Consider the following 14,530-nt stretch of genomic DNA (forward strand, 5'->3'; position numbering starts at 1 on the left):
ACACGAACATGAAGAAAGCCATGCACAAGTCAAGGAGGGAGCCTGGAACAGATCCCTCCCTCACAGCCCTCAGAAGCAACTGCCCCTGACAACACTTTGATTTCAGACTTTCAGACTTTCAGCCTCCAGAACTGTGAGACAATACATTTCTGCTGTTTAAGCCACCCAGTTCATGATACTCTGTTATGGTGGCCCTAGCAAACTAATATATTCACTTAAACTGAAATCCTTGGGACATCTATTTCCCTAAAGACTTAATTCTTCTCTTCAAAGAACAGAACTGGGTACTGTGATGTTTCAGAGCTTTAAATGTTCATTTAACTAAAAAGCCAGTCACTGGATAGACCTGTTTATTAGAACCACTCTCTCAAAAAACAAAGTGCTCTGTTTCCCTGCTTAGGTTCCACTTCCATCACATAGTCCTGCTGTCCCTAACATTCCCAGCATTTCTTAAGAAAGAACAGGGGAGAGGTCATTGCCAGGTGCACATGGTTATAAAGAACATTGGGTTTTTCCAATCCCCTTGGAATTCTGATTCCAGTTTGGCCAAAACTGCTCCGTAACTTCCTATGACTGCCCAATCGCCAGACTTTCTAAACAGATGCATGTTCTAGGGCTGTGGACCAGAGGGGCCTGGGCACAAGGGTGTAGATGGCGAGTGGAGGAAGCAGAGGAGGCAGGACACAGGACTTCAAAGGTAAGAGGTGTCAACAGTCTGGACTCCCGGTACCCAGGAGAGAGAGGGCTTAGAAATATTTTCTTAAGAGCTCACCTCAAAGCCCTGCAGGCGTCCCAGATTCATCATGTCATTGCAGCGTTTGGGAACAAGGCACATTAACTCCACTGCTTTCTGTGGGAAAGAAAAGTAGTCAGTCAGAAGGAGGAACAGCACTGGGCAGGAAGCTCACGGCAATTCAGAACTGGGAGATGGGGACCTCACCTCCTTGAAGGTCCTTTATTCTAGGAAAAGACACTGGTCCCTGCTGTCCATGCTCAGAGGAGTGTGACATTTTCTGTTCTTGAGGGGGGTGCTGGTCATTAGCACAGGGGCTCTATGTCAATTAGTGTCACATGTTGGGGGAATGCTACTCAGCCCATCCTTTCCCTACCTTCCTGCTTTTGTACACCAATTCCCTTTCCTGCTCATATTTTCTTTCTTTTCTCTGTTGTGTCCTGGCTGCCCAAGCAACAGCTTAGCCTGGCTTGTGAAACACTAGAGCTTTTAGCCTAAAGTAACCTGCCAGAATGGTCTGTAACCTTTCTGGCTTAAAATAATCTCCATGGTGACGTTGTCTCAAAAGACTTCACTCAGAGGGTAATCCTCGGGGCTGGGGGGACTGAAAATGGAATACTTTATTTGTTATTTTCAAAGAGTACTTGGATTCATGGGTAAAATTGCATATTGAATCTCTGCAATCTACACCTAATTTCTGAAGGATGTTAAATGGGTAAAATACCACCTTTTTCCCACTACATGTCACCAGGAGCTGCACAGAGAACATCAGTAGGATTAAGCTCTGGTCTAGGCCCAGACAGAATTCTCGAGTTCTAGAAAACACTCTGTATTCATTAACACTTGCCATTCCTCATCCTGCTGCGTAGTCCTCAGACAGTCCTCTTACTGAGAGGAGTCGCTTGGACTCTCGGTCCTCCTGAGACAATCTTTTTCCCTTTAGAGACAGACACCCAATATGGTCCCTGAGAACAGCTAGCATTACAAGCAGAAAACTCACCTCGATATCTGAACACTCCAAACCAGCCTTCTCACTGTATCTCAGGAAGTCCTAGCAAGTAGGGGAAGCAGGGAAGGGGGTGGGAAGGGGTGAAATCAGTTAGTAAAATAGTCAGAGAGCTATAAAAAAACGTATCAACAAAATGCAATAACACCCTGAAGACCTTCCATCTCAGCAGAGGTGGCAATAGTTTGTAGTAGCAGAGAAACAAAATTATGAATCATGTTAAACATAACATAGAGAAACTCCCAGGATATTCAAGGTTTCACAGCTGTGGGAGAAGGGAGGTGAGAGGGCGAGAGGAAAAAAAGGAGGATTAGGACAAGAAAGGATGGGAGAGCGGAAAGTGAAGCCTCTCTCTTCCATTTAACCTCATATTTCCATAAGATCAATCAAGTTAAGCCATTACTTAAAGTAAAATATGACCACGTTTTAGGTATTACTCATCTAAGGTTTCCAGAGCCTTGCCTTTCCCTTTCTTTCTTTCTTGCATTCCATTCTAATTTTATGCTCTTACTATTTTTTGTTTTTTAAAGGTATCAAATCAGTGACTGTGACAAAGTAAGAAAGTGAATTGAAAAAAGAAAACCAAGTAACAACATTAAGGGTGGGAACTCCAGCCGTGCAATTTATCTGGGGGCAAAGCTGACGGAGGAGCCAGCTAATGAGAGAAGAGCTGACATGTGTCCCCACCAGTTCACAACTCTTGGGACAGTGTGGAGGAGATAGGACCTGAGCTCCACTGCTCACCAGCTCTGAGCCTGAGGGGACCCTTCTCCAGCCCTGGCCAGGCTCCCTGCTTCTTACCTTGAGGAGCAACTGGTATTTTGTTATTCTCTGAATGGGCTTGATAAGGAAGTCGCTAAGTGTCAGCCTTTGATTTATCTCCTGTTTTACCTCCTGAAACACAAAGCAGCTGTGTTAGAAAAAAAGGAACCAAAGAATGGGGTACTCTGGATCAGGGTTCCAAGACACAGAAGACAGGTCTTCATGTTTTCCAATAAAGTTTAATAATCTTCAAACCAAGCGAGAGGTGGAACTGCCTACACAACTGGTCCTTTGTTATGAACAGCATGTTAACACACACCACCATCACCTTCTTGCCTTCCTGCCATGCCCTCCCAGCAACCACTTCCACACCTTGGTCCTCACCCCAGTTCTGGGGTCAAGCTGGGACGGGTACTAGGTTCTCTCAACTGCTCCAGGGCAAAGTCGGGAAAGAAGGCCTGCTCCTAGGATGTAACAGGCCTACAGAGCCCCAAACTCAGATCTCCAAACACTCAGCTGAGGGATCTCTCCAAGTGATGGTGTTGCCTCTCCACCAATAAAATAAATCCTTCCTGGTGGGGCAGAACACCCACCGTGAGGTGCTTGACAGAACCTCAGGGAGCAGAAGTGGAGACTATGAAGTGACTGCAAACCCCTCAACCAAGAGGAGGGTCCTCAGCAAGCATTCCCAGGGGGACTGGTAAGGAAGAGTGTGGGCACAATCTGCTCTGGGATCACTTAAGAAGGACCAGAGCTTCTAAAACATCCTCTGTGTTACAGAATCATTCTGTGAAAGGAGGCTTCTCAAAGCAGTCCACAGACTGGGCCCTCAGCTCCTGTCAAGCAAAGGTGCTCATTAGAAGTTAGCTAAGAATCTAATGGCTCTGCTGAAGCAGCTGTTCCTATCATGAAGGGGTCAGCGGTGCTGTGTGGGGGTCACCTGTGGAGGGATGACGTCTGGTATTTCTGAACCTGGCTGTCCTGGCCTGAGTCCCCCTGCACTCTGATTCGGCAAAGCCTGAGGTGCGTTACCTCAAAGTAGGCATCGTACTCAGCAACGATGTACTCTGAGCGTGGCTTGTTCTGGCAGTACCACACATAGATGTGCAGCTTCCGCTCCTGAAAAGCAGAGGGAGGGACACGTGGGCAGTCAGGCATCTGCACCTTTCGCTCCCTCTCAGAGTGCTGCGCTGGTCTACACACAGAGAGAAGGAAAAGACATGGCCCAACCATGCTCAAGGATGCACTGGTGGTTCAACATCGAGGATATAAAAGGAAATATGGTAGGCAAGAGCCCACCTTCCCAATTGCCAAGAAGGTTAAGAAAAACAACAAAAACTCAGAGAAATGAGAAAGAAGGCCAGTCAAGGAAGAGCAAATGAGAGAAGGAATTTCTAAATGAATGTAAATGAACCCAGACAGGGGCGGGGGAGTGAGGGGGGTGGAAGGTGAAGGGAGACACTCACATGCTTGATAAAGAGCTGTGCCAATCTGTCTTGCTCCTGGATACATTTTTCCAGTTCAGCCAGGAAAAAACTAAAAGGAGAGAGGGGAGAAGAGGAGGAAGCCGCGTTATTCAGAACTGTCTTATCTCTCAATGATGAGATAAATGACAGAAGACTCTTCCCCCAAACCCCTACCCCTTAGGTCAGATACAGGAAGGGAACTCGGGAGTCCTGGATTCCCATGACAGCCCGATCCTCAGAGCAGCATTAGCACTTACTCCTTGTGCCAGTCATAAATCTGGTGAATATTTCCAAACACGATTTTATCCTTTCCTCGCATATCCTCAGGAACACCCTTTTCTTCTATTCTCTTCATGAAGCCCTGTAGCAGCAGAGGCAATGGTTAGCAGAGAGCTTTCACAAGAAGGCCCCACGCAGCACTCCTGTAAGCCCACACTCTCCACGTGAGTTTCAGAGCACGTGCTTCTGGAGTTTCTCACTGTTCAACCAGGACTTCGCCCTTGTGCAGAGTGACAGACAAAACTTTTATGAAGTTTCTGGGTCCCTTTCTTTGTCTCCAGTCCCCTTAAGAAAGCAGAACAAAGAAGAAAACAATCATTTGTCCTCCCGTCTTCCAATCTAAGTTCATTGTTATCTTTGGAGGCTCGGAACTAGACACATCTGGCCTAGAAGTAAGTCTTAGTATGTTAATACTTTAGACTCTGTAAAATGCAATCATATATATAATCATATATAATCTCATTTCAGCTTTAAAATCAGCTTTGAAGTTGTACAGGAAGGATTTATTCCCATCTGACAGATGAAAAAACCAAGGCACCCTTATGTTATATGGCTTGTCTTATAATCATACCACTGATGTGACTTCCCTTGATTTCAGTCTCTCAATCTGCCGATTCCCAAATCCTCTACTCCTGGGCTGAGTTGCATATAGAGGCTGATGTATCCCTTCTTGTCCCCATCCCCCTTTGAAGATGAAAATAACTTTCAGTAAGTTACAGTTCCTATCCTCTATGTGCCAGATTAGTCTGCTTATCCAAGGCTCGGGATAAGCAAATACAAAACCCTAAGTCAGCAGATTTCATAGGATGGGGACTCACATGCCAAATGTAAGAAACCAACAGGCACTTTAGACATTAGGCATTCAATTTTTAGACTTCATATTCTTTCTTTTAAGATGATTAGCAATAGGGCTTTAAGCCATCTAAATTATCCAGTTACTTTCTGTAGTGGATTGAATGTCCCCCCTCCAAACTCATTGAAGCTTGGTTTGTGCCTCCCAAGTTTATGTATTAGAAATTTGGACCCCACTGTGACTATTAAGATGGTGGGAAATCCTATTAGGGTAATTGAAAGGTGGGGCCTTGAAGAGGTGATTGGATTGTGGGACCATGCCATAGTGAATGGATTAAAAATGGTGGTCTTGGGTATGGTTTGGAGGGTTTTAAAAGGAGAGTGAATGAGGAGGTTAGTGTCTCTCCCTCTCTCTCTGCTCCACCATTTTCTGCCATGTGAGACCCTTGGGTCACTGTCACCACCTCCAAGGCCTTCACCAGCTGTGTTCCTTGGACTTTGGACTTCTCCACCTCTGAAGCTGTAAGCAATAAATTTCATTTTCTTAAATTACCCAGTTCCATGTATTTTGTTATAAGCAACAGAAATGGGCTAATATACTTTCTTAGGCTTTTCATCCAAGTGTCTAAGTATTTTTTTTTTTTTTCTGACCGGTAAGGGGATAGCAACCCTTGGCACGGTGTGATCTGCACCACACTCAGCCAGTGAGCGCACCGGCCATCCTTATATAGGATCCGAACCCGCGGCCTCGGCGCTACCAGAACCGCACTCTCCTGAGTGAACCATGGGGCCGGCCCCAAGTGTCTAAGTACTTCTAAAGTGAATCCCTATGGAGATAGAGCTATTTTACTTATTAACAAGTTGACTCTAACAGTGGACCTGTTGGTCTTGCTTATTGGTGGTTTTTTTATTTGTCTTCTTGGCAGCTATAACACTCTCCATAAAAATCTAAAGAAACATATAATCCCCAAGATTCCACTAAACGTGACCTGCCTTGTGCTCATGGTTGCTCATATCTCGAAGAATATATGTCCATATGGTTAAATACCAAAGAAAAGCTCTTAAGACTTGGTTACCTAAAACAAAGTGAAATGGACTCAGCTCTAATCAAAGGCTTCCCCAAATTCTGTAACACTTGGGCCCCTACCTCCCTCTAAATATCTCATAATATTTCAAGGGGAAAAGAAAAAATTGCCTACATATTCTATTTGATTTATTATCATTTTAATTTCCATTTCTGCAAATACTCAGACAGAGTAAAATACATATAACCATCAAGTTAAAACACCTCAGCCTAGGTAGGGTCCAGTATGCTCCTGGCTGGATGACCACAGACCCACCCTGAGCCATCTACTCACCTCCACCACAATCCCCAGATCCTTGACATAGTCTTTCTCTGTCTGTACCAGCTCATTCAGGACAAACCTGAGCAGGAGATTAAGAACAATGAGGGTTCCTCTTCATTGATAAGCACGAAATCTCCACACTTAAGTTCACAGGAAAGTTACTTTGGTACTTTTATGACAAGACCACCAAACAGACCCACACTTAGCACCCCAGAAAGGTGCTTACTGATGCTCTCTTTACAAGGGGCCCCCACTTAAGAACTGAGGGCACCAAGGCCAGAGAGGGCTTTCCCCAGATGACACACACTAGTCAGACAAGGAATGGCCCTCATCACGAGCATTCTTCTTTCTATTCTTTTTGCGTCTTTCTCCTTCACTTATAACTGGATAATTGTATAGACACAGGGCAGAAAGATGACAACCACTTTGGCAGAACTGAGTTATGAAAGCCTTGAGGCCAAGTGATTAACAGGAGACGTTTATTCCTTTGTTTCAGCTTCATTCTTCACTTAACAAGAGGAGAAAGACATTTGTTTGATAATCAACCTTGCTTTTTTTTTTTTTTGGCAGCTGGCCAGTATGGGGATCCAAACCCACGACCTTGGTGTTACAGGACTGTGCTCTAACCAACTGAGCTAACCAGCCAGCTCTTTTAAGGCCTCAGAGGCACTTATATCAAGTGAAGCTTTTAAGATATGGAAGCTACAATTATTCAGATAGGTATCCGTGGTAACTGGCCCGGAAAATCTCTAGGCAAGGCCAGAAAGATTGACTGCAGACATTCCATAATCACAACTCTGAATGCAGCAATCCTTGTCCAGGATGCAGGATTTAACAACTTCAAGGACATTTGCTTTCTTGGTTTCTTTCTTGTCAATTATTTCTACCTCTTAGAGCACTTACTATGTGCCAGTTACTTCATCTGGGTTTTCCCATGCCTATAAGAAGGCGGGTATTGTAAAGTCCTATTTTGTATAAATGAAAACACTGAGACAGAAAGGTCAGGTAACTTGTCCAAGATTACAAAGTGAGTAGCAGAGGTGGGATTTGAACCCAGTTGTACAAAAGTCCAAAGACTGTATGCTTTCACAGTAGCCCACTGTCTGGTAAACTAGGCAGACTGGCTCTCTGGAGTCCCTAAAGCCTCCAACCCAAACACTCCTCTTTCTTTCTTCTGTCCAGACAGTGAAGAGCTAAACATCAAGTGCTTATGTTTGTGCAAAAGGGCAGGATGGGTGTTGTGTGTCCTACTGGAGGTGGACTCTTATCTTATTTGAAAGAGTTGTGCCTGCAGCCACACAACTGCATTTTTGGCCCGAGTGGCAGAAGGGATAAAGTTCTAAGATGTCAAAGAGGGGCCCCAGCACAAGGGTTGTAACCATTTGGGACCCAGGAAACAATGCATCTGAAATTCCTGTTCTGCACAGCGCTGACAAGCCACCAGATCCCTAGGCCTGGTCCTTCGGGGCAATGGGAAGAAGCAAAGGAACACAGGCTTCTTTATCAGTGTGCCCAGCACTTTCTAGCTGCTCCCTCTCTCTAACACAGATGCACGGGTTTTAGGCCACAGGAAGGAACTGGCAAGGCTAATGAATGCATTTAAATATATCTTTTGCATGGCCTAAGCTACTGCTCGGAAGAAAGTGGGTAAAAGAAAACCCACAGGAAAGATCGAGTGGGAATTCTGGGCTGGGAGGGCCCTCTGGAGATGAAGTTCAGCATGCTGTCTCCATGCGATATTTTTATCCTAATCTATTTGCTGACAGACGGGGGCTGTATTAGGCTTTTCAGCCTCCAGGGCAGAGGATTGTACTAGGTGGACCTAGCAGCTCTTCTCTTGAAGGGGTGAAGCACCTGGGGAGATGATGACACATTAAAAGACATTCTGAAAAGTTACATCAAAGATTTAAATTACATACATCGCTAGGCAGTGCATGTTTAATTGCCAAATAAACTGAATTTATAATATATTTTTTCATGTTCAATTCTTATTAGTAAAACGTATTTACAAATTAGTGTTATTCTTTGGTCCAACTCTTCAGCTATAGGTTAGACTCGCTTCTAACTTCTCTCTTTCACAGTGGTAGGAAATGGCTGATCCTCCACAGAAAATCCCTGAGAGCCTTTGCACTGGCTGTTCCCTCTGCCAAGAACGCTTTTCCTTAATGGCTAATTCCTTACCTCTTTCTGGTCTTTGTGCAAATGCCAGAACCACTTAAAACAGCAATATGTCCTCATCCATACTCCCACACTCCCTTACACTACTCTCTTTTTTTCTTTTTCCAGCTTCCAACATACTACATAATTTATTTTGCTTATTGTCTGATTTCTCCTACTATAATGTAAACTTGCCATGAGAGCAAAGACTTCTTTTGTTGTTCTTGTGTGTCTTATTCACTGATGTATCCCACTGATGGTATATACTAGGTGTTCAACAAATACTTGGTTGAATGAATGAGTGACTGAAACTTGCAGACAACTAAGTCCATTCTCAACTTTTTTCTTCTCCTGGACCAATGAATATTCGTTTTCATCTTTTCTCTATAGAGATCTCATTTAACACTTTGATATCCTACTGACATATTCCAAATGGAGTTTCGGTTCTCTCTCTCCATCAGCCACCAGGTTCACACAGGGTTTACAATTGAACTCCTATACATCCTCTCTTTCATCATGGCCATAAAGTACAGCAGAGCAAAACAGGATGACATACAGCAAGAGAAATGAGACATACTAACAGCTGGATTTTCAGGATAGCTCAGGATGTGGAGAGGTGGTGGGTCTGGGGAGAATGAAAGGAGGGTGAACAGATGGGTAAAGAGGGTAGAAGAGGAAGCCCACATTTGTTGCCTGTTGTAGCAAAATCTGACAATATCATGCCGTATCATGACAATGACTTTAAGTGACTGTTCATATCAGGGTAGATAATTCAAACCTTACATAACATATTGGTTTTTGTGAAATAGACTGCAATGTGCATTGTATTTTACCATTAACCATTCAAAATGGGGAGGAGATTCTCTTTGAACTAAAACCACAAACGGACATAAAATTAAAACCTGTGGAGAAGGAGCAGAGATGAGACCTGCCTCTTGGCACAACAGCCTCTTCTATACATCATTTTCCTATGGTCTAGAAATTAGACAGCAGTGTACAAATTATAAAATCAAGACAAAGGGAACATAAAGATTCCTAAATGACTGGGCAAATGTTTCCTCAGGTGACCTCTACCAGATTTTCTGCCATGGTTAGGGATTCTCTGATTCTACATACTCCTAGTGATAGTCCCATAGTTTCTTAAACTTTGTTGTTTTCCTTTTATCAACATGTTTTAAATTTCTAACAGATCTTGGTTATAACCACACTTTGTCAATAATAGCTGCTAATGCACAGAATATATTTCAGCCTAAACATCTTCAAGTCAGTGCCAAAGTAGCGCATTGTTCCTCAGTGCTACACTGCACAGATCTGGGCCACCTTTACTCAGAATGAGAGATACCAGTGGAAACACAGTGTGGGGACTCCCTCTCTGACTCTCCCCCAACCCTTGCTCACTGTCCACCGTACACATGCATGCACCTGGGTGGGATCTGAGGTAGCCACTTACATCCTGCCTCTCAGGGCCTTGGCTTTTTGTTCTTCCTCCAGGTTTCTAGGAGCTGTGGGTGGGGTCATCCCCTCATTCAGGCAGCCTGTGGGGTCTTTCAAGCTCCCCCGGTATGATCCTCCTTCTAGACTCTGAAAAGAGAAGAATAAACAGCCTAAGAGAAGTAAACACTGAAAAGTCATTTGGAAGCCCTGTGTCCCCCTCCCCCCTCAGCCTAGCCACAGCCAACTTGGAAAATCAGTAGCCAAGGCTGTTCTCACCAAACCACAGTGAAGCACTAGGAGACCAGAGACTTCCATCCTCCTGCAGCAGAGCTGCTGCATTCTCGTGCTTGGCATTCATGTGCTGCCAATTGTTCTGACATAATGAAACTGTCAAAGTGACTTATCTCCTGGTAAGAGCTCTAGAGATAAAGCTAATCATTGCAATTCTACACCAAATAAGCAGTTAGAAAAGAAAATCAGTTGTAAGGCCACCATATGCAAATTGATAAGGGGAGGGTAGTGATAAGAGAACTAGTTTGGTAAAATCATGTTTTGTTAAATCAGCTACAATTCTTCTGAAGAGGTGAATGAGATGTAGACAAGAAGTCAAAAGAGATACCTTTTCTAAAAACATCTTTGCTAAGGTTATTTATCAAGGGCTTTCTTTTATTTATTAATCCTTTTCATTTCTTTTAGTTCAGGTGCTGCAGGATTGAGAATACAAGTTAAAAGGATTAATACGGTTCTCTAGTAGGAGCTAAGTGTAAAAGAACCTAAATTCTAATCTGTCTGCTAGTCACTGAGTGATCTTACATGAGACAGCTAAAATTGTTCTATACTTCAGTTTTTCTCAATTTTCAAATCAGATCTTTCCTCACTACACATTTCTAAGGAAAGACAGAGACAGCTGTACGTCCCCTTTGAAAAGTTACAAAGGCTCTACAATGGTGAGGTTCTCCACACCCCACCCCAGCGAATGAAACTTAACCATAAGGTACTCAAAATGAAGTCAATCTTAACATTTTTACAAGTGCCCAGAGAGATGGACCACAGTGACACTTAGCATTTCATTACGCAAATTGGCAGAAGCAATGTGGATAAATAGTAAGACTAGAGGCCAAGGTCAAGGTAGGTAACTGTAAAGCAAATATGGGAGACTAATCCAAATTATTCTTACAAAATGCCTGTCCACAAGAGACATTGAGGCTAAAAGGAAAGTTTCACTTAGTAGTCTTTGAAAACATTAGCCCTAGGGATAAAGTCACAAAGATCATAAAGCACCATCCAAAAAAGTAGTGGGGACTTTTTTCACAACGGGTTTGCCGCCAGAATACAGGTGTTGTGAAAACCACCGCTAAGTCAAAGCCAAAATGGGAAAGGAAAAGACTCATATTAACATCGTCGTCATTGGACACGTAGATTCGGGCAAGTCCACTACTACTGGCCATCTGATCTACAAATGTGGTGGGATCAACAAAAGAACTATTGAAAAGTTTGAGAAGGAGGCTGCTGAGATGGGAAAGGGCTCCTTCAAGTATGCCTGGGTCTTGGATAAAGAAAGCTGAACGTGAGCGTGGTATCACCATTGACATCTCCCTGTGGAAATTTGAGACCAGCAAATATTATGTGACTATTATCGATGCCCCAGGACACAGAGACTTTATCAAAAACATGATTACAGGCACATCACAGGCTGACTGTGCTGTCCTGATTGTTGCTGCTGGTGTTGGTGAGTTTGAAGCTGGTATTTCCAAGAATGGGCAGACCCGTGAGCATGCTCTTCTGGCTTACACACTGGGTGTGAAACAACTGATTGTCGGTGTTAACAAAATGGATTCTACTGAGCCACCCTACAGCCAAAAGAGATATGAGGAAATTGTTAAGGAAGTCAGCACCTACATTAAGAAAATTGGCTACAACCCTGACACAGTAGCATTTGTGCCAATTTCTGGTTGGAATGGTGACAACATGCTGGAGCCAAGCGCTAATATGCCTTGGTTTAAAGGATGGAAAGTCACCCGTAAAGATGGCAATGCCAGTGGAACTACACTGCTTGAAGCTCTGGATTGCATCTTGCCACCAACTCGTCCAACTGACAAACCCTTGCGTCTGCCCCTCCAGGATGTCTACAAAATTGGTGGTATTGCTACTGTCCCTGTGGGCCGAGTAGAGACTGGTGCTCTCAAACCTGGCATGGTGGTCACCTTTGCTCCAGTCAATGTTACAACTGAAGTAAAGTCTGTTGAAGTTCACCATGAAGCTTTGAGTGAAGCTCTTCCTGGAGACAATGTGGGCTTCAATGTTAAGAACGTGTCTGTCAAAGATGTTCGTCGCGGCAATGTTGCTGGTGACAGCAAAAATGACCCACTAATGGAAGCAGCTGGCTTCACTGCTCAGGTGATTATCCTGAACCATCCAGGCCAAATCAGTGCTGGTTATGCCCCTGTACTGGATTGTCACACAGCTCACATTGCTTGCAAGTTTGCTGAGCTGAAGGAAAAGATCGATCGGCGTTCTGGTAAGAAGCTGGAAGATGGCCCTAAATTCTTGAAATCTGGTGATGCTGCCATCGTTGATATGGTTCCTGGCAAGCCCATGTGTGTTGAAAGCTTCTCTGACTATCCTCCTCTGGGTCGTTTTGCTGTTCGTGATATGAGACAGACAGTTGCTGTGGGTGTCATCAAAGCAGTGGACGAGAAGGCTGCTGGAGCTGGCAAGGTCACCAAGTCTGCCCAGAAAGCTCAGAAGGCTAAGTGAATATTATCCCTAATACCTGCCACCCCAGTCTTAATCAGTGGTGGAAGAACGGTCTCAGAACTGTTTATCACAATTGGCCATTTAAGTTTAATAGTAAAAGACTGGTTAATGATAACAATGCATCGCATCGTAAAACCTTCAGAAGGAAAGGAGAATGTTTTGTGGACCATTTTTTTTGTGTGTGTGTGGCAGTTTTAAGTTATTAGTTTTTAAAAAATCAGCACTTTTTAATGGAAACAACTTGACCAAAAATCTGTCACAGAATTTTGAGACCCATTAAAACAGAGTTTAATGAGAAAAAAAAAAAAAAAAAAGTAGTGGGAACAAAAGGCTTCAGCCTGGTGTTAAATGATCTGCATTTGTAGTATCTGTCACAAATTCTCACAGTTGCTGTATTTCAATATAGGCAAAATAGAGGTAAAAAAGAAAGGTCCAGGGGAAAAACGAAATAAAATGCGAACCAGGTGCCTTATGGGCCATTATGTGAGAAAGGATAGAGAATAGTAAGACTTGAGACTGAAAAACTTAATGCGAGAAGACATATCAACCTTCTCCCTGCCCCACGCCCCCTCAAATTGCCAAAATGTGCCAAGGGACAAATACAAATTTCTTATCAACTCTAGAAATTAGAATTAAAAGGACAGGGTCTTCATGCTTGAGAGAGAATTTCCTTTAACTTGACATAAAGGTATTTACAGAACAAGTTATCAACCATGGAAGTTGTTATATCTAGAGCTGCAGTATAGGCTAAAAATATAGAAAGGTCAAGAAAGGTTTAGCTAAATTTATAGATACAGGATCTGTAACATGTTATTAAGGAAATAAGAGTGTCTGGTGCTGAGGCCTGACCAGCCAGAAGACAGGCAGGCTTTCCAATGACACGTCCTCTGGTGCCACCACCAGTGACAGACTCCTCTCACAGATGGACCCAGCCGGTGACTGATCTGATTACATGCCTTTTACTTCCCTCCTCCTTTCCCACTGTCTTGTCACAGCCTTTGTTCTGAAGCCTGTTGGCTGGTGAGTGGTGACTGGAAGGCCCAGGAAACAGGCCTCCATCTCTGCTTACAAGGTGCCCCTGTGGAACATCCCGCTTGGCATGGTCTATTCTCAACCCTTCTACAGAATGAAGGATATCTGAGGATTCCAAAGTGTCCCACAGGGAAATACATTCCACCTCCACCTGCCTGGACCTGCTCTATGAGCAAAGAAGCCCAAGTCATCTCTCGGGGAGGAAGGACTCTCTTGGATGGAAGCAGTGAGAACAGAAGAAGAGGGAAATAAAGGGTTTGGCTAAGCTACATGCTGTGTATTCTATCTCAAATGATGGATGGGGTTGGCTATAATGCTTGTAATAATTCAAGAGTGATTCTCTCTGAAGACCTAGCTACCTGTGCTAGAGTTGGGATACTGGGCCCCAGCCAAGGAAAGCACACACACAAACACAGTCTGGCCCCAGCCAGATTCTTCTATGGCTGAACGTGGCTGAACCCACAAGCCTGGCTCAGGGAGGTAAATCCTATAAGAGCAGGAGAACTAGATGCTGGGAAGTCTTGCTGAAGCAGGTAGGGCACATTTTCAGGATGCCAGGCCATCAGGTAGACTCAATAAGAGCTTAGTCCTGGCCAGACCCTTCCCTAAAGGCAGAGGATTATTAGCCAGGGTCCCTTGGCACCACACTGAGCCCAGTGAACGATTCTGGTGTGTCACCTGATGATAAGAACTCAGAGAGGGGCTTTCTTTTCTACCTCTATGGTTCAATCTTTCATGCCAGGAAGGGAGTAGAATACCGGGGCTC

At 44.0% G+C, this 14,530-nt stretch overlaps 1 protein-coding gene and 1 pseudogene across 8 annotated transcripts in view; one reads left to right on the plus strand and one right to left on the minus strand.

Moving 5' to 3' along the window:
• KALRN (kalirin RhoGEF kinase) overlaps positions 1–14,530 on the minus strand; it is a 621,231-nt gene that overhangs the window by 44,810 nt on the left and 561,891 nt on the right. For all 8 annotated transcript variants that reach the window (XM_063076707.1, XM_063076704.1, XM_063076727.1 and 5 more), the window contains 8 exons: positions 9,992–10,122; positions 6,397–6,463; positions 4,225–4,328; positions 3,968–4,037; positions 3,534–3,620; positions 2,541–2,633; positions 1,734–1,784; positions 773–850 (listed from right to left, as the gene is read on the minus strand). In XM_063076707.1, the coding sequence (XP_062932777.1) occupies positions 773–850; positions 1,734–1,784; positions 2,541–2,633; positions 3,534–3,620; positions 3,968–4,037; positions 4,225–4,328; positions 6,397–6,463; positions 9,992–10,122 (681 nt within the window). The remainder of the gene's footprint in view (positions 1–772; positions 851–1,733; positions 1,785–2,540; positions 2,634–3,533; positions 3,621–3,967; positions 4,038–4,224; positions 4,329–6,396; positions 6,464–9,991; positions 10,123–14,530) is intronic.
• LOC134361768 (elongation factor 1-alpha 1-like) lies at positions 11,294–12,962 on the plus strand (annotated as a pseudogene).

This window comes from Cynocephalus volans, chromosome 1 (assembly GCF_027409185.1).
Source record: "Cynocephalus volans isolate mCynVol1 chromosome 1, mCynVol1.pri, whole genome shotgun sequence".
Lineage (NCBI taxonomy): Eukaryota > Metazoa > Chordata > Mammalia > Dermoptera > Cynocephalidae > Cynocephalus > Cynocephalus volans.